The following is a 22,582-nucleotide window of genomic DNA, read 5'->3' as shown; positions in this document are numbered from 1 at the left end:
ATCCCCCAAACCTAGGCCCTCGAGGCCACGGAGCTGCGCTGGCCCTGTAGCTGTGCGTAAGCCCTCAGGATGCCCAGGCCGAGACAGATGGACACAGCCCTGTCCACACACAGGGACAGCAGCTCATGCCCCTCCCTCCCCTCGATCGGTCACAGCCACCAGGGGCTTCCTCTCCTCAGCACCCCCACCCTCCCACTCCATGCTTTCCTATCCCACTCTGTTCTCGTGGCCTCCCCGGTGTAGGCCCTGGCTACCCTTGCTCTCTGACCCTTGGTCAGATGTCCACTCAGATCAGCATCTGACCCCCTTTTCTCTCTGGCTCCTTTCGGCTTTAGGGCTCCCTGGGTGGCATGTGTGGGACAGTCTGGAAGTGTCAGTGGCTGATCCCTTAGCAATGCAGCAAGCAACCCTATAGGGTGGGGGCCTGGGTGGGGAGCCCTCAGACTCCATCTGCTCCAGCAGGGCTGCCCACCCACCGTGCGGCCAGGCCCAGGGAGGGCTGCCTTGGTTCCCCTTGAACTTTACTGGACAGCCTCGGGTCCTGCGAGCCAGGAGACAGCAGTTATTTTCGGCTACCATGCAATGAGTCACAATAGAAATGTGGTCAATAGGCAATAACGTGAGGAAGCTGGAGGCCCAGCATCCCACTCACTGAGCACCACTGGGTGCAGCACTGAGATTCAGGCCCAACCTCTGCCCGCTGCTTTGGCTGCCCTTCTAGTCCCTTTTCTCTGGACCCCAGTTGGTCACTTGACTACATCTTAAGCTCCTACTGAGTGTAGTGTGCACTCCTGCCTCGAGGGACAGACAAAGAAGAGCAAGGAGCAGTCCTGGCTTATGAGAACGGAGTCCCCCTAGGGGAAGGACACATATGCCACTAACTGTCCAAGCTGGAGAGCAGGCGGCACGGAGGGAGGGGCCACGTCTGGGCTGGGCACTGATGAATGAGCTGACTTCTGCCACCAGAGGAAGAGGCGCCCCAGGCTGTGGGCACAAGCCTAGCTGAGGCTGGGGGGGCGGGTGGCTCTGGCGTGCAGAGGGCCCCGTGTCAGGCTGTGGGCTCTGCCTGCATCCCGTCCCATTGATGGTACCTCCAGACGCACCCGGAATCTGTCCACACCTCTCCTTCCTAGTGCTCCCCCCTTCATCTCTTGCCAGACCATCTCCCGGCTTTCTGCTCTGGGGCTCTCTCCCCAAGACCCAACCACAACAAAACCTAACCTTTCCAGTCATTTCTATCACAGAAGATGATACCGCGCTTTCCCCCAGCTCCCTGACTCATCCTTCCCCTCCCTGCCTGAGGGCCGCGGCCACCGCTGTGCTGTTCCTTCCCTGGGGTCCCCACAGAGAGGGTCAGCTCTCCAACGCCTTCCCTGACCCCCCACCTGAAGCACGACCTCAACCGTCTGTTAATTTGCCACACAGCTTCAAGCACCATCGGACCCGGTTCTTGCCATTGCTCATCATCTGCCGTGAGCACAGTGCCCCGTCTGTCAGGGGCACAGGTCTCTCCAGCACCCAGCCACGGCGGTCTGCCGATCGCGGGGTGATGGCAGCAGGGCCAGATGGCGCACGCTGTGGGCGATCGTTCGGTGTGGCAGCCGTGTGTGCGGGGCCAGGGTGGGGTGGGAGGAGCCACGGGTGCCCAGGGCCCCTGCCCCGCCCTCCCGCACAGGTGCACTGCCCTGGGCCTGGCCCACAGATGGCCTGCGGGCCTCACACTGCTCCCAGCAGGGGCCATCGAGGAGAGCAGGACCAGGCCTCCCTCCTTGGTCTTTCGCTGACAGTTGGCCTGTGTCCTTTCTCACTTCAGCTCCGTCGCTCAGTGGATCAATCTGGCAAAACGAGCTGAAAAGGCGTTTGATAAGTGGGAGCTCTTCCGGCTTTAAAACGATCAGGAACTACCTGATCCTGTGTCTTGGTGGATGCAATCTCGGGTTTTATTTTCCTATTTCCGTCCCCCGTGGCCAGCCCCCGGGGGGTTTTGTGTAGAGGCCCCAGGCCCCGACTCCACGGGTGTGTTCCTGTCCACGCCATGTGGGGTGGGCCTGCCTGGTTCCTGCTTCTACCACCCCCAGCCTCTGGGGCCACCTGCAGACGAACAGCCCTGAGGCCACAGGACTCCCTGCTAGAGTGGAGATTAGCATGTGGCACAGAAAGATTAGCAACTCAGGGCGGCACACCTCATGAGTGCCCTTGGACAGTCCCGGGTTTTCATGGGGCCTCTGACCTTCCCACCACCTTCTCCTCTCCTTTTCTTTCCCAGGTCCCTCCTGCCCCAGGGTCCTGCTTGCTGCACGCCTAGGCAAGGAGGGAAGGGGACAGGAGGGTCAGGAGAGGCCCATTTTAAAGTGCTCAGCCCTGCAGGCCTTGGGCCAGCAACAGATGGGGCTTCTCTGGGGTGGGAGTGTGTTCCAACCTGTGCAGAAGTCAGTCACTGCTTGCCTATCCCCTTGCCCCCCAATCCAGTGACAATTGCAATGCTCGTAGTAACAGCACCGGCTAGGCCTGCCACTTTAAACAGCAAAGTCTGTTTAAACAAGATAACAGGCTGCTGGTAAAGCTGAAACTCGGGTCCTAACAGCCTAAACCCCTCCGAACCTGCCAGAAACAGGGAAGAGCTACTTCCTGCCTCACCCAGCAGTTTAGCTTTGGACCACCTGCCTCTGATGCCTTCCACCCAGCTTGGCACACACCCTCCGTGGGCCATTCTGTTTGCTGGTCCCTGGCTTCCCCATGTGTACAGGGAGGGGGACTAGGGGGACCCGAAGTAATAGCAAGGGTGGGAGCATCTCAACCCCCCTCCCCCCCACGGCAGGGGAGAGCCAAGGATCCTCCTTAGAAGGTGACAGAGGGACGAGCTGGGCCACCTGGGGAACCTGTTCTTAGAACCTGAGTTCCCTCGTCTGTGTGGTGGGTGTCTCAGGTTTGCGTGGGCTTAGAGGTTTGCATGCAGCGCCCCATGACTGCATCTGGGGGTCTAGTCTCTGTCCTCTGCCCTCGTCTTCCCACCTGGATGTCAACCCCTGGGGAGGAAGGGCTGAGGCCTGCGTACCACTGACTCTCCCACGGTGCCTTGCACAGGGCTGAGAACCAGGGCACCTCAATACAAGTGTGGTCACTCCAGCTCACCTCCTTCCATTTCTTCTGTGGCCAACCACAGCCCACACAGCCATCCGAGCTCTGGGCCAATGCTGTGCCCCAGCCCCGTGGACTGCCTGGACTCCTCAGGAGCTGTGCAAGGGACAAGGGGCTTGGACCTGGGCAGCCCAGGCCACACAACACCCCTGGGGCCCCAGCTGACTGAGCTGCCCCCTGGGTTTCTGAGTGGGCCAACCAGGACACCCGCACCCCAAATACACACATCGCTTGGTTTGCTTTCTGCTCTCACTGAACCTCAGAATCAATGATCCCACTCCCACAAGTATCGGCACAGCCCTAGGGAAGCAGAGCCTCGGGGTTAGTGAGACATGGGTGGGGAGCGTCCTGTCACTTGAGGAGTTAGCTTAGGTATGAGAAATGACTCTTAGTTCGGGGCAGCAAATTCTCAGGACAACGTGGGAAGCATCTGCTCTGAAAGGGCCCAGAGCTCCCATGTTCTGCTCCCCTGCCTCATGCGCAGGCCCAGAGAGGGCAGGGGTCCCTGGGCCACCCAGCAGGCCACTGGCCGTGTTGGATGGAGTCTAGGCTGTGGCCCTGCCCGCCTCCTCCCCCCACCGCCTCAGGGAGGAAGGCTTCTTTCAATCCATTTTTGCTTCGGCTGAAATGAGAACTGTTTCCTATTTGTTTTTGTGTTAAATCTTGTCAGCTTGATCCAAGTCCCCCTGCTGTCAGTCACTGACGGGAAATTAGCAAACAGCAGGACGCAGGTGCGTGCAGACTGGAAGCTGGCAACACAGATTACAGGCCTGGCCCGGCGCTTGCAGACCATCCCTGTCACCGAGGGAGGAAACTGCAGTGCAAAAAACTCTCCGTATTTTCAGCTCCGGGGGACCCCCTGGAACCCACTAGCCTAACACCCTTGCCTGACCCTGTTCAGCAAGGAGCATGCTTCTGTACTCCTGGGCATAGCTCCGGGCCACACCTCCAGGAGCAAAGGCCGCTGAAAGCACTGGCAGCCAGTTCCTGCAGGGACATGGGAAGCTGGGGACAGGGCAGCGGCGGGGGTGGGGGGAACAGATATCTTCATGGGGAACCTTTGTCTGTGGGTTATTACTGCTCTGACCCTGGCTTCTCCATCTGCAGGGGGGTGAAGGGGGCTAGGGCTAGTGCAATCTTCTGGGGTGTCAGCCCTGGGAGACTCTGATCCGTAGCAGAGGCTCTCCCAAGAAGGACTGCCCACGTGTATGCTGGTGCAGCCACACAGTCGGGATGGGATTTAGGGAATTCTGCCGACCGTGGGACCCCCATGGATCCCGGGCACTGCCAGGACAGGGATCTCCAAGCCTGGGAATGACTGTTGCTGGCCCAGTGCCCGTCACTGCATTTGCCCAAGGCGGTGGCGGCTGGCTTCATCCTGCCCGGGATGCGGTTACTGTCATCGACACACCCCACACCTTGCTAGGTTCTCAGCAGCAGACAGTGCTCTCCTGGGGCTCGCCCTGGCCAGCTCTGCCCCAGCCTCTCAGCCTGTTCACAGGCAAGGCAGGGAGGTGAGACAAAGTGGGAAGGGCCCCATTTCTGGCCTCAAGCCCTCGTCTTTACTTGGGAGACAGCCTTGGTCTTCAGGACGTGCAGCTCAGGAGTCACTGCCTCCTGCGAGGGCCCCCAAACACCGTGACCACCTCTACCTGTCCGCACCTGCTTCAGTAGGCCCGTGCCAGCGCATCGTCCCAGATAGGCAGCGTTGGGGCAGAGCTTGGGGTGGCTCAGGGTGATGCCCAGGCCAGGCCACAGGTAGGCAGGACAGTCTGGGTTGTGGGGCTACAGAGCCCCAGGAGCTCTGCCTGCAGACAGAGTGTCAGGCGGGAGCAGGGACAAGATCTGGGAGAAGGGCGTGCCAGAGGCTGGACTCGCACACAGTGGGACAGCCCTGAGGGATCATCAGGCCTCCACCCGCCACCGGCTCCTTGCTCACCAGAAGAGACGTCCTGCCTTCCCCGTACCACTGTAGCTGGGGGACTGGGATGCCCCCGGGAGGAACATGTCCTGGCCCGGGCCTGGCAGTGCCCCAGTGCCTTTGCTCTGAGAGCCCTATGCCAGGTCCCCTGGTCAGCCGGGCTATAAAAAGCCAGAGTGTCTGAGTGTCAGAGCAGACCATGAAAGGCCCGTCCAGCACCGCCCTCATCCTGATGCTTCTGTGATGTCATATCATATCCTGGGGGGCACTTGCAGCCTGGCTCTGGGAGGCATGTGTGGGACTAAGCGGGGAGGTGGGCAGGATGGCTATCAGTAAGCTCCCCGGGGCCCAGCCTGCTCTGTGGTGGGCTGACCTTGGCCTTGGGGGACCTCAGCTGTGTGCAGGCTCAGCCCACGTGCTAGTCCAGGGGGAGCTCATGGCTATCTCTTATGAGAGGAAAATGAAATGGCAGGAGAGTACCATGTTCCTTACAGGCCTGTGCTGATTCCCATACCGCCTTCCCTGTCACCCACAGCAGGCAGGGTCATAGGTGAGGCCAAGGGGGCTGGGAGAGGTTCACGGTCCTGCTGAGCTGCCCCGGGGCTGAACTCCTAACACCTGTACTCTCTTCCATCAGAACACGAGCCCCACAGTTCCAGGCCCTGTGGGTGCCAAGCACAGGCACAGGTAAAGGCAGAGATCATCAAAACTATGTCTTGTCCTTGAGCGGAGGGACTGTCCCACTTTACAGATGAGGAAGCCAAGACTGGATCCGATCATCCAAGCGGAGGCTGCGCAGGACCAGGGGCCACATGTGGCCAGGTACTGCTCCCTCTCGCCTCCTGGGGTCCTGTCCTTGGGCAGACAAGGCTAAGAGAGGAGCCACAGGGGGCGTGCCTGGGAGCCCGACTGAATACTGAATAAAGAGCCACGGAGGAGAAGGCTCCCCTCAGTGCTTTCCTGCTGGCCCAGGGGTGGGAAGCCATCCAAGAACTAAAGGTTGCCTCAGTCAGCCCAGGGCCTTTGGCTGACTGTGGTTTTATTAATGAAATTAGAGAAAGTGCATGAGCCAGGGAGATGCCAACTGGGGGTGAGGAAGGCAGGACTGGGGGGGCGGCGCTGTAGCCCAGGCTCTCGGGCCAGCCAGAGCTTGTTCTCTGGGTCTGAGGACACGTGTCCAGTCGGGAGCCATGCACAGGGAGTAGGGGTGCCTTTCGCTTCATCCTCAGTGTCCCCCTCAGATGCCCACAGCCCTGTCCCTCCCCTCAGCTGTTACTCCAATCTCCCTAAAAACTCTAGACCGTCAGAGCCAGTGGGCTCTCAGGCGCCGTCCCACCCGCAACCTGTTAGCACAGAAGCATTTCTGGTGTTGTTCAGGGCCGTTGTGGGACTCCCCTGGATGGTAGACCTCCAACGTCCCCATCTATGCCAGTTACTGAGGGTCCCCAAGTCAGCTTGGCCCCCACTGCTCTTAGTCTCCTCCCTGCAGTCTGTTCTTGGTCAGTGGACAAGTTGTTTTTCAGTTCCCGGATTATAGAAATCCCTTAAAATAATAATCCGTGTCTTAAAACCCAGAGCTGTTCTGATGTGTGCTCAAGGAACAGAACTAATGTGCTGGGGAAATGAATTATCCCACTGGCTGGGTGGCCGAGTGGGATGCAGGCTGGCAAGTTCTACCGTGAAGCTCCTGGTAAGCACAGAATGGAGATGTTCTGAGTCAGCGGAAGGGGCATCCTCTAGAGCAGATCAGGTGGCACAGGGGGAAGCGCATAGAGGGCAGGAGACGCAGCTGCCCCAGCGAACCCCGGTTCCACCACCCCAGGGTGTGCAGGCATCGATGTCCACCTCAGACTGCTGAGGACAGGATGCAGTACCCCGAGCCTTGCCCCTTCTGTAGGGCAGCCAGGGCCCTAGCTCTTCACACCCCACCCCCCAAGAGCCCCTCGGTCCTGCCTTTGCTGGCTGCTCCCACAGCCCCCCCAGCCAGGCTGGATTCTGCAAGGTCACGTTGAGTACAGATCATTACTCCCACCTTCACCCTAATCCACCCAGGCCCCTGATGCCTGGGCCCCCCTTCTCTCCTGCAAGCTCGTCTCTGGGGCAGAGCAGGCCCTCCCGGCTTCTCTAAACCCCGACAGCTGCTTCCCAGGGGTGCCCTGAAGCCGGCCACAGTGCAAGTGGGTGCTGGCGCGGCCTCCCCAGCCCTTCAGGGGCTTCGTGATGCCCATCTCATCTGACCACACGGGAGGAAGGGGCATGATCATTTCTGTGCCTAGACGGTGAGCTCGCTGCACACAGGAGGGGTGTAAGAAATGCTTCCTGAATGAGTATCCCAAGGGCTCTCAGGTGGAGAAGAACACAGGACGGGCCCGAGCTTGAGCAGATGGTCTCATGTTAGTCTGCTAACGTGCTGACAGAGAGAAAGCAAAACTACCCAGCTCCGAGTTGGCTTCTCTGCGCCGAAAGGCTTCTCGTAAATCTGCCTGGGGAGAGTGGGAGGGGGGGACCCGGGACGAGCGTGGAGCCACTCTGGCAAATTACTGTTCTCAAACGGGATGAACGTGAACAGAAATAACACCTGCAGTCATAGGGCCAGAGTGGGGAATTGCTGAGTCTGAGAAAGAGGGACACTGCCCAGCTCTTCAAAAAGATGCAGACGGCGAATCGTGTAATTCCCCTCTCAGTGAGCCTGCCCTGGCGCAGGCCCTCCTGGCTAGGGTTTGGGGTCACTGGCTGCAGTAGGTTGCTGACTGTTTAACCGCTGGCGGGGAGGGGGGCTGATTTGTAGCATCTGCCAATTTCTGCGGTGTGAATACTCTCTCCTGGATGATTTTAAGCTGCCAACATGATGTCAAACAGCTCACAAAGTTCCTAAAAATGGAAAAACTGGCACCTGTGAGCTGGTCCCAGCCAGCTCTAGCCCTCCAGCGGGCTGGTGTGCAGAGAGGGAGGCTCACCTGGCTTTGGGCTCCCCCTGAGGCAGGTGGGGGGCCAGCTCTGCCAGCATGGTGCAGAGAGTGCCTGCTTGCTCCTCTCCCTCAAGGCTTGTCAGCACTAAGGCAAGAGGCTGACCCCAACTTGTCTCTGAGGAAGGCCCACACCGGAGCCCAAGCTGGTTGACCTCCTGGTTGAGCCCAAGCTGGTTGACCTCCTGGTTGAGCCCAAGCTGGTTGACCACCAGGCTCAGAGATCCGAGGAACACTGTGGACGTCCCCATGCAGATTCTGCCAAAGCACATGGCAAAGTCTGTCATGGGGGAAGAGGCGAGGGATGGGGATGGTGTCCCAGCTGGGCTTAGTGACAGCCTGCGCCTGGGGGCGGGGGGAAGGGGCCTCTAGTGAAACAGCAGGAGGTGACCACCACGGAAGGGTGGCTGAGGTGCTCAATGCAGCGCTAGGTCCACAAGGATGAGGAGGTGGGGATAAATGAAAAGGCAGAATTAGGATCCCGAATGCAGTGTGGAGCTGGGACGGAGGAGCTGGTCATACTGAGCAGCAGGTGGGCCCGAGGCCAGGGCCCAGCCTCGTCCTTCTGTTTGGCAGACATCTGATGGAGGACTTACTCAGGGCAAGGAGTGAAGCACAGAGGTAGACAGGAAATGGGAGCCCTTGGAAGCTTCCAGAGCAACAGAGAAGGCAGAACGGAAGAAAGCGCTATGACAATGATCTCAGTGGCTGCATGTCTCCCTGGGAACAGAGGGAAGGAGGTCTCAGCCCAAGGAACTGAAGTATCAGTTGGCAAGTGCCAGGGGCCACACACAGGCATCAGGCTGTGCTGTGGGGGCGTGACGGCTGATGGCCGCTGCCTTCTCTACCCTCCCTCCACTCTGCCCTTGCCCATCACCCACCGGAGCAGACACCCCGTGGGGACTCACATGAAGCCCAGGGCCCTGGGGGAGCGAATACCCATCGCCACTGGCCACTCACTGAGTGGTGGCCATGGGCTCACGGCCAGGGTCCGCTGAGGTAGGGACCAGGTGGCCTTTGCCCTGTTAGGGCTAGGACAAGGGCTGGGCCACAGAGCGAGGGACCTTGGAGCCCATATGGAGGTGGTGGTGGGGGGGACCGTTCACCAGTGCCGACAGCACGTCTGGGCCGACAGCAATCCAGTTGTGAGTGCATGTGCGACCGTCCCCCTTGCAGCCAACCACAGAGGGAAAGAGCTGGTCTAAGCTGTCAAGGGGATGCCGCTGGGGAGAGCGTGTGGCCAGCTGAGCCCTGTGCCCGCTGTACCTGCTGCAGGAGGCACGTCATGGCCTGGCCCTCTTAGTGCCTTCGCCTCTACAGAGCAGCTCAGATCTGTGCCTGGGACTGTCCGCTCCAAGGAACCCAGGCCCCTCTGCCAGCCAGGCCCTGCCTCCTGGCTCTGGTCCAGGGTGTCTCTGATGTCTCAGGGTCATCCACGATTTGCGGAGGTTGCAACAAATTGGATGTGGCCCTGGCACATCATGAGATCGGAAGGAGAGGCTCAGGGAGACCCGTGCTGGGGTGGGGGTGGGGGTGGGGGTGGGGAAGGCCGGGGGCCTCCATCCAGGTCGATGGCACGCCTTTCCGCACCGTCCCAAGTCCCGATGGCATAATTCCTGCATCTATGTCCTCGTCCAGGTCAGAAGCAGGAGGCAGAGTGGGGCGGTGCTCTGCTCAGGCTGCCTGGGGTCCTGCCACTGATGGGGTGAGGGCCGACAGTGCCAGCCCTGACAGCCTCCCACGTCTCCTGAGCCCAAGGGGGTAAAGCAGTTCACGCCCCAAGGCTGTCCCTGGAGCACCCCTGTACCTACAGGATGCTCTGGAATCCCGAGGGAGGATCCCAGCTCCCCATCCCCTGAGAGCCAGACTCAGCCCTGGGACACGTGATACATGATCTCTAGGCCCCAGTGTCCCCATTTGCAAAGCTGGCTGGTTAGGACACTAAAGGACATGTGAGATCCCTTCCAAATCTAAGCTGGGGTATCACCCACATCTGGCAATTGCCCGTTCTGATCACCTCCTTTGGCCCAGCTCTGTGATCACCAGCTCTGCTAACCATAGGTAAAAGCCTGTCTTACTGAATCCAATGCATCACCTTCAACAGGCCATTTCATGACACCACGCCATTTTTAAAGCACTAAATAGCAAGCTCCCTTTAGGGCTGAATGACAAAGCAGTGCTAGGATGTGGGTACACAGTTTGTAAGACACTTTTGAGCAGCCCCCTCCCTCTGGGGCACACTGCACATGCCCCCCCCCGCTTAGGGCCTGGTACTTTCAGGGGCTCCCCAGAAGGGTTGAGTGTCCCAGCGGCTGTGCACCCAGAAGACAGGGCCCTGACCTCTGGCTCTTCCCCAGCCTGCATGCTTCCCACCCAGTCTAGTCTGCTAAGCACCACCGTGTGCCAGTCCTGTGCCCACAGCACATGCCATAGAGACTGGGTGGATGACGGGGCTTTGGGCCTGGCCTCATGGTGTGGTGGGAGCTGTCCAGAGGTCAGCTCCCCTGGAGGCTGAGGCTCCCAGGATGAGGAGGGGCCACTGGCCAGGGCTGGGCAGAGGTGACAACCAGTCTGGAGTCTGGTTATGTAGCACCCGCCACCTGCAGAACTTGACCCCCTAAAGGGCATGTCCTCGTGTCCTACCCATCATCCCAGGGACGCTCCTCAACACATGTCAGCCAGGTATCTGTTGGGTAAGCAGCAGGGACGCCAGGCCTCCCCCAGTGAGCCTTGCTGTGGTCCAGACCACACCTTGCTGTGGCCACAGTTGTCCTGCATGAAAGCAAAGCAGGGGACACCTCTGGGAACTGCTCCCTGCCAGGTTCTGAAGGAGGGGGCAGGTGTCCCCAGGCAGCATGAGGTTTGTAGAAATGACACCGCAACCGTGCTGGGTGTGTGCCCCCCCCCCAAAGAGCTCCTTGTGTCGTCGGGAAAGCTGGGTTCACCTCAGCATCCGGCCTCTGCAGCGCAGGCACAGAGCACGCACCCAGCAGGGGCACAACAGGCCCTCTACGGGGCCGGGAACACAACGGCTCCGCCGGAAAACGGGCAACTGGTGAGCTCCCTGTGGGTTTTCGCGGAGAACACTGACGCTTTATACCTGGGCCTTTTCATGTCTTTTCTGAAGAATCCTTCTACACTTAAGCAGCCGCAGAATCCATTAGCAGATCTGCAGGGGGCAGAGGTTGGGGGGGGGGCAAGTGTCCACCCCCTGTGCCTTCCGGGGGTTCCCAGCAGGGTGTTGGGGACCCACCTGGTGGGGCGCTAAAGGGGAGGGGGCAGAGCCCCTGTGATGGCGGCTGAGCGAGGAACCCGCGGCAGGGCCTTGGGCACACAGCCTCTCGGGGCTGTCATGGTGGGACGGGTGGCCAGCCAGCACGGCCTCTGTGCCTGAGTGGGGCCGCGGCCGAGTCTCTGAGTTTAAAGCCCTATCTTTCTTTACTCCTGGAAGAGGCCACGGGACAGGCCCAGAAGGAAGGCAGAGCTGCCAGGAAGTGGCGCTCCCACAAAAGGCGGGCCAGAGGCAGGGAGCCCTGGCTTGGCCCCAGGCAGCAGGTGTGGCTCAGGGAGGGACCATGACTTGTCCTAAGCCTGGGCACCCCCACCTGTCCCCCCACCCATGACTGGGACAACAGGCACAGCTGCCGCCGCTGCCCCACAGGATCGGTCAGGTGACACGTCCCTGAGCTGTGCTCTAGCCTCCTGTGCTCTCTGAGGGGGCCCCATGCGGGGACAGTAGAGGCCCCACCAGACTCTGGAGCCCCCATGTGCCTGCCAGGGCTGTGTAGGGGGACGGGGCCCCAGGCAGGCCCGAGGACCCATTCAATCCTTCCAGGATCAGGGCGGGGAATCAGTATGAAGGCTGGGCGTGGCTCCTCGCGTCTGCTCGTTGCCATGGCCCACGGACGCCCCGGAATCTGCCTCCCCCTGCCCAGGTGCTGCCCTGCGCTCGCTGCAGCCCTCCACAGCCCTCCACAGCCCTCCACAGCCCTCCACGCCCAGGAGCCTAGAGATCCTGACGTTACCCTTGGCAACGTGCTGACGCAGATGCCAGCGGGCGGGGGGGGGGGGGGGGGTGGGGGTGGTGGCTGTGGCTTGTTGGCCGGGCAGGGGGGCGGGGGGGGGGCTCAGCCAGTCGCTGTCAGAGAGAAGATGAGGCCTCAAGAGCCGAACAGGAGAGAAGAGCTCTGAGGAGCCACGTCCAGAGCCCGGCACCGGGCAGGCCCCCAGGCTCCCCTGGCTGCTGCAAAAATCAGCATGGCTGGGTCTTGGCTGTCTTGCCTCTGCTGGGACCCAGGGACAGTGGAGGGCCCTTGAAAAGAAGGCATGGGGGGCAGCCCTGTCCTGTCCCCGACGGGTGCGTTCGCCTTGGCCGGGCGGGAGGAGGGCAGGGGCACAGAAGAGCCGGGCCGGCAGCGGCGGCGGCAGCGGGAGCAGCCTACAGGCTCCAGCAGAGGCAGGCTCTGCTCTCCGCCTGGCCCGGCTCTCCCCTGGGCGGCCAGCCCACCGCGGCGGCCAGCCGGCTGGAGGAACCACGGGGGCTATTGTCTTTCCTCAGCAGCCTGTTTGTTTTCCAGCCTGAGATATTGCTGGTAGAGCATGAAAGGTCACAACTATTTGGAATCCAGTGAATTTCCAGCCTCGCTTGAGTTTCTCATGAAGAATTTCCTTTTCTGGGGAACAACCACCTCCCCAGGCCTGCAGAGTCCAGGGTGGCGGCAGCGGTGGGTGCAGGCCTGGCTGCTAGCCCCTCCTTTTAGAAAATGCCCGGAGCAGCTCCAGAGCCTGGCTGCCTCCAAGGGGGCAAATACAGGCCTTCCAGAAACCACCCCACCCCACCCCAGCCAGGCCAGGGGTTGCCATCCCTGCCCAGGGCTGCCAGCTGTGTGCCCCCCCAGGGACAGGGCCGGGAGTAGGCTAGAGATGTGAGGGCCTGCGTGGGGCTGCCTGCCCAGCCGTCTGTCCACCCAGCCCACCTGGGCAGCCATTCACTAGCACACGAGTGGGGACCCATCTGTCCAGACAGGCTGCAGTGGAGGGGTGTGCTGGCGCTGGGTCGGGGAAGGCCTTTCAAGGAGGGGACACCTGAGATGAGACCTGAAGGACAGGGACAGGCAGAGACAGGGTAGTCACGCATTTAAGGCCAGAGACAGCAGAGCGTGTGAGTGAAACAAGCCCACGAAGGCCAGAGCAGAGAGGAGAGAGGCAGCGAGGAGGCGGGGGATGGGCCAGGCGGAGCCGGTGGGGCCACGGGCGGAAGGCCTGGCCTTGGGCCCATCTTTGAGGACACTTGGGCCGCCTCCTAGCTGACAGGTTCAGAGAGCAGAAATGATAGCCAAATCCCTCCATGAGACACGGGGCCATCCCAGGGCCCAGGGCCCCCCGCTCCCACGTCCTGCCGCACCTGTGGGCACAGGCTTGGCCGGCAGAGCCTGCCAACAGATGGTCTGGGAGCCCGGCCCCGGGCTCAAGGAACTTGCCATGCTTGCCCTGGACATGACAGACGAAGCAGCCCTGCGATCTAGGCCCCAGGAAAGCCCCAGAGCCCAGGCTATCACCAGCCTTCGGACAAACAGGCAGAAGCCCGGAGAGCTGAGCACGGGAGCACCGTGTGGCTGGTGGATCTGCTCTGGCACTGTCCTGGGGCCTCAGCTGGACACCTGACCCTGGCCTTGCATCATGGCCTGGTCAGCCCCAAGCCCTCTGCTCGGAACAATGCCTCTTCAAGGAGCCTGACCTTGCCCGTCGGCTGGGATGTTCCCTCTGCCCAGAACCACACATGGCACTGAAGTGGGTACAGGCAGAAGAATAAGAGGAGCTAGAACCCCTAGAAACCACACAGTGTTGGGAGCAAGGCAGGCCCTGCCCGCAGGGAGCTGCAGGCTTGTCCTGCCCTGTGCATGCAGCATCCTCAGCCCAGGCCCAGCTCTGGAGGGACCCCTGGATGCACACAGGGCAGATGAGGGGAGCCCTGCTTCCTGTCTCCATGACCACCTGCAGCTGTTTCTTTCTCCTCCTCCAAGAGGCTGGACTTCCTTGAAAACCTGATGAAAGCCACAGACCCTCTCTCTATCCAGAAAAACGCTCAGGCATCCAGCATGGTGGCCACAGCCTGCAGCCATCCACAGCCTTTCTTGGGGCCGCAGGCTCAATTAAGACTCCCAGCTGAACCCAAAGAATAAAGCCACCACCTGCATTAAAAAAGACTGAGTGAAGGACAAAGCCCCTTCCTTGCCATTGCCCTGGTCCCTTGGACCCTGGAGGCTGACCCCCCCATTTCCCAGCATGGTGGGTCCCCCCCCTGGCCATCATCACCCCCTCCCCTGCCAGCCCACTGCCTCCCCAAGCCGCTGACACCCACAGGCCCATACCACTTACAGCTACTTATGTACCCCTGTTTGCCCCCAAGCCCCCCACCCCTAGGATCAAAGACCTCTTAAGGGCAGATTCCAGGTCTCTGCTCAGTGCTCCTGCCTGGCACAAAACCTCCTCTGCAGGACAGCCCAGGTGGGGCAGCCCGGGCCACCCCCACCCTGTCTGGCTGCTCAGCCTCCACCACCACTCCTGGGCACCCAAGGACTCTGCGGTGCCTTGAGCCCTGGGCCTTTTGCCTTGGCTGAGCCTGCATCGTGTTGCCCCCCCCCCCCCTTGCCAGGGGTCTGGCTCCCTTTCCTGCCCAGCAGCTCCTCCTGGAGCCCTCCCTGGCTCAGCACCAACCCTGGCTGCCCCTTGGCACCTCCCCGCACTGCATCCACTCTCGGGGGCCTGCACCCACCACCTGCCTTTGAGCCCCCTTCTCCACACAGCGGGTTCTTAGCCAAGGCTGAGGGCCTGAAAGAATCCCCATACCCACCCAACCCCTGGGGATTAAACCTCAGAAACAGTTCTTAACCCTGTGGCTGCCAGACTCCCAGGATCCAGATCCCTGGGCTGGGGGGCTGTGGCTGCAGTTCCCAGGACCTAGCACAGTGCCTGGGATTGGTAGAAGTTTTGTGTATTTACTAAATTGCTACATAGACCAACAACTGGATGCCTGGCCTGGGCCTTGTCCCCACTCTTGTCCTGCAGAGCTGTCAACCTCCCTCCCAGCCTCCAAGGTTACTCCCCAATGCACGTGACTGCACCCCAACCTCACCTGAAACAAAGCCCCTCACAGGGCCCAGCTTCCCCTTCTTCCTCCTCAGTGAGCCTTCCTTGACACCCAGGTGTCCAAGCCCCTCCCCTGGGCTCCAAGCAACATGCTCTTGGGGCTGAGGAGCAGGCCCCACACAGCAGAGGGATGGCCCTCTGTGCCCTGAGTATTTCAGGCACGGGGCGTGGGCTGCTCATGGGACTGAGGCGGGGGCCACCTGGGTACCTTGGGGTCTCAGAGCACCTTGTCGCAGCTGGGTGAGGGCACCCTTACCTGGTGGAGCCCGAGGGTGTGGTGGTTCCTCAGAGGGTATTCAGAGCCCTGAGGGCCTGTCAGGGCACCGAGGTCAGAGTGGGACCTGTCCATGCTAGGGTGGCCACCGAGAGAGCTGACAGCAGGTGCTACCCCAAGGTCCTAGAGTGCCCGTGATACCTAGCACCGTCCGCACTGCGCTCCCAGGACAGCACCTCGCCGAAGCCACCATGGCTCCCCTCCTGACTACAGCCTCTCCTGCCCTGGGCGGCCCATACCCTCAAGCCCACCCACTTCCCAAGGAGCCAGCGGGGGCAGGAACAAGCAGAGGAAAAGCCCGGCACACTCACCGTCTGGTTGTCCTCGTAGAGTTTCAGGTCGTAGCCACTAAGCTCCACACAGAAGATGATGGCTGTGACGCCCTCGAAACAGTGGATCCATTTTTTGCGCTCTGACCTCTGCCCGCCCACATCCACCATCTTGAAGGTGAGCTCCTTGAAGGTGAACTTGTTCTCCACGATGCCCGTGGTCATGTCCCGGGAGCGCAGAATGTCCTCGACGGTGGGGATGTAGTCGGGCGCGGCGATGCGCTCCAGGTCGTTCAGGTAGTAGGCGGCGTTGTCCTCCAGGTGGTACTCACTGGAGCGGCCGAAGCAGGCCTGCGCCCCGGGGTCGGCCCACAGCCGCCGCATGACGCCCAGCAGCTCGGGTGTGATCTCGCCCTTGCTCTCCGCAGGGCCCGTGAGCGCGAAGAGCTGGACGGCGTCGTAGGCGCGGTCCGGGTTGTGGAAGTCGATCTTGAGGGCGGCCAGAGCGCGGATGATGCGGGTCAGCGAGTCGATGGCGTTGTAGATGATGAGGGGCTTGTACTCCTTGCAGGCCTCCAGGTTGAAGCCCCCGCTGTGGATGATCTTCATCTGCTTCACGATGGTGCTCTTGCCTGAGTTGCTGGTGCCCAGCAGGAGCAGCTTGATCTCGCGGCGCTGCCGCTGGCTCTCTGAGCGCAGATGGCGGTCAATTCTCCGGGACCGCCGCGCCGCCTCTTTCTCCTCTGAGCTTTGCCGACATCCCATGGTCCGGCAGCGGCGGGCCCAGATGCAGAGCACGGGACGGGGCGCCTCTCCCTGTCGCCACCGAGCAGGGGACACTGAGACGCGGGCCGGGTGCGCCCGGCAGAAGGAGCCCTGCTGCCCTCGAAGCGCTCAGCGCGGGTGCGGGGGCGAGGCCATGCCACGCTGCAGCCCCTGCCCCAGCACCTCTTCTCCAGCTGGCATGGCGATCGCCTGTTGCGAGGAGGTGGCCAGGCCCTCCCTCTAGTGACACTCCACCTGCGCAGGCCACCGTGGGGCCCGGTATGCCGCAGTCATCCCCTGTCCTCCCGACGGTGGGCAGCTGCACTCTAGCGTCTGCCTAGGCCGCTGCCGTCTGGCTGCCGGTTGCCGGGGTGGTGCTGCTAAGTGCGGCGGGAAGGCCAGCCCCCGGGGCCGCGGGCGCTCCCTGCGGCCCCCCTGCCTTGGGCATCCGCCCTTCACCTGCCAACACAGAGAAGAGGGTGAGCCTCCTCCCACTGCAGGCCGGGTGGGAAAGGGAGACCTCGGACCTCGTTGGGAAGCAGCCTGGGGAACAGGGAATCAAACCCCCTCCCTTCCTCGGAACCCTGCGGAATTGTGCCCAAATCCACCCCTCCTGCGAGCCAGTGTGCCTGAAGCCTGGTGCTTGAGGAAAGGGTGCCCAGAGCCACACTAGGACTTCAGAGCGAGGGAGTGAGCCCGGGGCCCTGCCGCCCCTCCCTGCCCACTGGACCCGGCCAACCTCACCCTCCCAGAGCCTCTGTCTCTGGGTCTGGTGGTCATTAGGATTCAATACGACGATCCTGCTGTGATGTCCTCCCCCCACCTCCATCACTCTCTCTTGTAGCTGCCACAGCATCAATGGGGGCTTGGCTCCTCCTTGGTTTACGGTGGGGTCCCATGCCAGGGTAACTGGGTGATCCCCCCTCACCACCTCTCATGGGCACTCGGTCACTCCTGCTCTCTCTCAGGGCAGGACATTCACCAGGAGGAGGCTGGCCAGGCCTGGCAGTAAGCAGATAAGCAGGGAGCAGAGCAAGGCAGAGGCCTCAGGCTGGAGCACCACAGGGTGGACAGCAACCTGGCTCCTGGTAAGGGAGGTGGCGGGGGGCGGGGGGGCCTCGGGCTGGGCGGGCTGAGTTGGGGGAGCAGGGGCTGGGGGGTGCAGGCCAGCAGCCAGGTGTGGGAGGCAAGCCAGGCCAGAGTATATCTGAGGGCACTGGGAGTCGCTGAGTCCAAGGCAAGGCAAGCAAGGGGCAGTCCACAGGCTCTGGGGTCCCAGGCCATGTCTTTCATGCCCTGCTCCCACCTTGATGGTCAGTAAGGAACAGCTGTGCTCACACCCTGGGCAGGGCATCAGCACCTCAGCGCCCAGCTCTCAGCCAGCCACCTGCTGACCCAGGATGCCTGCAAGCTCTTCCCAGGCCTCCCCCAATGACCTATGAGCAGCTGAGCCAGGGCCCTCCCTACGAGGGCAGACCCAGAGCTCAGGCTCTGCCCCCACCTGGCAGCCTGCCCCACACAACTCTTGCCCTCCTTCCTCCAACCTCTGTCCTGGCCGTCCCCGGCAGCCTCCTCATTCTGCTACGGCCAGCGTTCACCCCTCTAATGCCCCCACTCCCCTCATGGCAGGCCCTGGATGGGAAGGACCCAAGGCCAACAGACCCCGGGAGCCAGGGGCCTCATCTCGTCTCCCCCCCCAGCCATGCTCCCACCTGGCCTCTGTGCCTGCGAGGCCCAGCAGTTCTGCTCTGGAGCAGGCCCTGAGGCCTGTTCTCTCCCTGCACCCACCTGCCTCCGCAGCCAGGGGCCCTGCAAGCTCCTCTCCTGCCACCTCTCCCCCTCGGTTGAACCTTCATGTGCCCCCAGTGCTTCCAGGATGATGAGTCCCATCCCAGCTGTGTGGCCTGGGCACTTGACTCCACGTCACAGAGCCTGTCCCTCACCGGTCGCAAGCATCTGTTAGAGGTAGAGCGTTCGGTGCAGGGCCTGGAAGCCCGCCAGGGGCAGCCAGTACCCCAGTGTCCTTGTCACCTGTGAGTGTCCCTTAGAGCCAAGCACGTCCTGTGTGCTAAGCCCCGGTCCCTCGGGGCCTGGGAGCCGCGCTGTACCCTGCACACCACGGGCACTCAGTGAGCGCTGGTGGGAGAGAGGAAGGGAAAGACTCGGGCATGAAGAGGCTGAGGAACTTTGCCATTTCCCCACAGTCCCATTGGACCACGGGTCGGGGACACACAGGCCGTGTACCCACTGTGCAAGCAGAGGTCAGGGAAGGAATTCAAGCAGCAGTGAGTTCTAGGTTGTGGGATTAACAAGGTTTTGTTTTTTTATCCTTCTTCGCATTTTACCATATTTCCTGTACCTTCTTGAATGAACTTTTGTTTTAAGAGAGGTTTGTAAACAAGTGTCAGGGCATTAACAAGGCCCTGTCTCTCGTGCCACCCAGGCTTGCCTCTCCCCACCCTGGACTGTGAGCGTGTGGCTGCTCCCTGGGCCCTGCTGATGATCCGGCGGACCCTCAGGTGTAGAAAGGAGTCCAAGGTCCCCAGCAGCCGCCCAGGGCACCTGGGGCCCTCCCTGCCAGTGCCCTCCCTCCTAAAGCCAAGGCCAGCCACGCCAGCGGTGCCCCACGTTGTCATTATTGTTTTCCTTAACTTGTGTTTGAGAATCTGAGGTACACTCAGGCCCCAAGTGACCAGTTCTCCCTTGGCTGGTCAGTGAGAGGGACAAAGATCACCCGAATGGCAGGTTCCCACCACCGTTCACTGCCACCCGGACAGGCAGCAAGCAGGCACCAAGTCTCCATGCCTCGAGCACCCTGCAGTGACCCCACTCTTGGGACATGGTCTAGCCCAGAGAGGTGACACGGCCTGGGGTCGTGCAGGCCAGTCGCCTGCCTCCGTGCAGAGCTGTACCCAAACGGACCAAGACATCGGCCATGTCCTCTCAGTGCCACGTGTGATGGCCCTGCGGCCAGGTCCTTCTCAAACCCAAATCCCTCCCCTTGCAGCTTGGGCCTGGGGAGCCTGCCAAGCTGAGCACAGGGCTGTCCCCTGGAGGGCTGGCTCGGTCACCCGGGGCTGCTGCCCGTCGGTGGCCCCTCGCCTCGCTCCCGTACCGGAACTCTGCCTGGCCTTCACAGGCCAGCTCATGCGTGGCTGCCTCCCTGCCAGTGGGGCGCCCTGTCCCCACCTGTGGCCTGCGCCTCTCTCCACTGCGTCCTTCCCTTCTCTAGTCTCTCCTGCCAGGCTGGGCTTCTCTTAGAAAAACGGCAATGCCCTTACCAAACACCAAACGCAAAAATTAACTTAAAATGGATCAAAGCCTTAAATGTAAGACCTAAAACTATAGCACTCTTAGGAGAAAGCATAGGTCAAGAGCTGAGTGACACTGGATTCGATGACGATCTCTTGGATGTGACACCCAAGGCTACAGGCAACCAAAGAAAAAAAGAGACAAACTGGATTGCATAAAAACTGCACAATTTTGTGCATAAAAAGGCACTATCAACAGGTAAAAAGGCAACCTACAGGTGGGAAACAAATACTTGCAAACCACATATTGGATAAGGGGTTAATATCTGGAATACACAGAGAAGTAAACCTCAGCAGCAAAACAAACAACCTGACTGGAAATTGGGTGAAGGACTTGAACGCACATTTCTCCGAAGAAGGTAAACACATGGCCAATAAGCACATGAAAATATGCTCGACGTCACTGACGTCACTGACCGTGAGGGCAATGCAGGTCAAAACCCCAGTAGGACACCACCTCACACCGAGAAGGATGAGTACTATAGTTTTAAAAAAACAACAAGAAAAGAATGAGCAGAAATTGGCTCCCTTGTGCACTGTTGGTAGAAATATAAAGTGGTACAGCTGCTATGGAAAACAGTAGGGTGGTTCTTCCTCAAAAAATTAAAAATAGAATTACCAGCAATTCCACTTCGGGTAGACACCCAAAAGAATGGAAATCAGGGTCTTGGAGAGATTTTTGTACACCCGTGTTCAGAACAGCACTTATATCCACAATAGCGAAGAGGTGAGCAACCCCGGCATCCGCTGGCAGATGAATGGATAAGTCAAATACACACACACAGGAATATTATTCAGCCTTAAAAAGGAAGGACACCTGCTACAACAGGGATGAACCTTGAGGACTTTACACTCAGTGAAAGAAGCCAGTCACAAAAGGACAAATACTATGTGATTCCACGTAAATGAGGTCCTTAGAGTCGTCAAATTCATAGAGACAGATGGTTGCACAGCATTATTAATGTATTTAAAACCACTGAACTGTAAACTTAAAAATGGTTAAAATAGTAAGTTTTATGTCATGTCTATTTTAACACCAAAAAAAAAATGTCTTGTGGGTGAGCTACCCCAAAAATAAAAATAGCGAGGAGGCCACGTGGTACCAGAGAAAGAGGCAGGCCCCCTGCCCGGTCCTGGCTTCCCCCACCAGCAGAGGGCCACTTGGGGCCCCCATCATCCATTCTGTGGATTGGAACGCCTGACTAACGGCCCCCAGCTGGTACCAAGATTTGCCCACCCAGCCTTCAGCCCAAAGCCGCCCTGTCCAAGGAGGTGTGACTTGTGTTTTGGGAAGTACGTGCACCACGACCCCAAGGCTGAGGGCTGGGCTTCTGAGAATCAGGAGAGCAGTTGGGGGGAAGTGGGCCGGCAGCCTGGGGCTGGCCATGTGGTCCTTGACCAGTGCAGCCACAAGGCAATGTGGGAGTAAAGGGGAAGGAAACACAGCCAGGAGGCGATGGTGTGCATCGGGCCAAGTCTGGAGGCTTCTGCCATCTGCATGGGGCCGCCACAAACAGTCACATCCGAGGTGGGTCCCTCCCTTAGAGGCACCCTCTTCTTTCAGGTCACCAGAACCAAACAAGCAGAAGGCCCACTCAGAATTCTCCCTGCAGCTCTGCAGGGCTCAGCCATGGCCCAGGGCGTATCAGTGTTCAGTGCCTTGGAACTGGTGGTGGAGACTGGGCTGTGCATGGATACAGTGAGGGGAGTCCTGTGAACAAGACTTTTTGCCAAGGTCCAAATGGGACCTCAGCACAGTCCCATTCTGAGGCTCGGCTTCTTTGCCTTTATGTGAGGTTCCTACCAGTCCTACCTCTCTCTCAGTCTAATCTGGGCTTTACTGGGCCTCCTAGGACTCCCCAGTCGGCCCAGAGACAAAGGACTAAGGGTTGGATGACTACATTGTTCCCTGGTTCAGTAACTGCTCACGGGTCCCCAGGCCCTGATACCCACAATCCCCCCCACCACAGCGCTGCTGGGTCTGGCAGGAAATTACTGAGGAATGGGTGAGGGAAAGACTGTACCAGGCAGAGGAAGGGCATGTGCAAAGGCCCTGTGGGCGAGGGGAGAGACGAACCATGGTGCGAATGGGGAGCTGAAGGAAGGTCAGAGGGACTGGACAGAAAGATAGGAGAGAGTCACAGGTGAGAAGAGGAGGCAGGGTCGATCAGGGGCGCCCCACTGTGTGGGTGCATAGTTGTGACCATGCGGTTGAGTGTGTGCGTGTGTGTCTGGGGTTGCACACATGCAGATGTGTATGTGTCTGTGTGCAGGACTGTGTATGTGTGCATGCACCGGCCTAGACGTGCGCCTGTGTGCAGGTCAGGGGACGTGTGTGGGAATGTGCAAGTGCGTGCACACGCCTGCGTGTGGCTACCTGTGGTGTGCTGGGGGGAACAGGAGGTATGCGCACTGTGTGGAGCCGGGCTGAGGTGCGTGAGAGGGCCAAGGGCAGGAGTCAGGGGTTCCCTACCACATAGCGGAGCTGGGGCTTTGAGCCTGGCACCTGGGTGGGGGGCAGGCACTGCTGAATGAAGCAAAGACCCACGCCTGAGTTCACACAGGTGGAGGGAGGTGAGCATCAGATCAAAGGCAGCAAATGATCTGTGATGGAGAAGGTTGCCAAGCTGCCCATGAGTAGGGTCAGGGGTGCTGCGGTAAAGGCTGCGGGTCCATGAAGTGGGCAGGGCCTGCTTCCTGACGGGTGACAGAGCAGGTGGTGAGGGGACTGGAACTGCCAGTGTGCTTGGCCAGTCTGAGGGACAGGCAGGAAGGTGGGTAGATGGCGT

General features: G+C 60.4%; 2 protein-coding genes across 2 annotated transcripts in view; one reads left to right on the top strand and one right to left on the bottom strand.

Annotated features, from left to right (window-relative positions):
• The window catches only part of RSPH14 (radial spoke head 14 homolog), a 76,903-nt gene that overhangs the window by 27,482 nt on the left and 26,839 nt on the right, over positions 1-22,582 (top strand). The gene's annotated exons all lie outside the window — the stretch shown is intronic.
• The window catches only part of GNAZ (G protein subunit alpha z), a 52,498-nt gene that overhangs the window by 13,301 nt on the left and 16,615 nt on the right, over positions 1-22,582 (bottom strand). The window contains exon 2 of the mRNA XM_032397575.1: positions 15,760-16,941. Coding sequence (XP_032253466.1) covers positions 15,760-16,482 — 723 coding nt within the window. The 5' untranslated portion in view covers positions 16,483-16,941. The remainder of the gene's footprint in view (positions 1-15,759; positions 16,942-22,582) is intronic.

Source organism: Phoca vitulina, unplaced genomic scaffold, assembly GCF_004348235.1.
Source record: "Phoca vitulina isolate PV1807 unplaced genomic scaffold, GSC_HSeal_1.0 scaffold100, whole genome shotgun sequence".
NCBI classification, from domain to species: Eukaryota; Metazoa; Chordata; class Mammalia; order Carnivora; family Phocidae; genus Phoca; species Phoca vitulina.
This window is presented reverse-complemented; position numbering and strand designations above follow the sequence as displayed.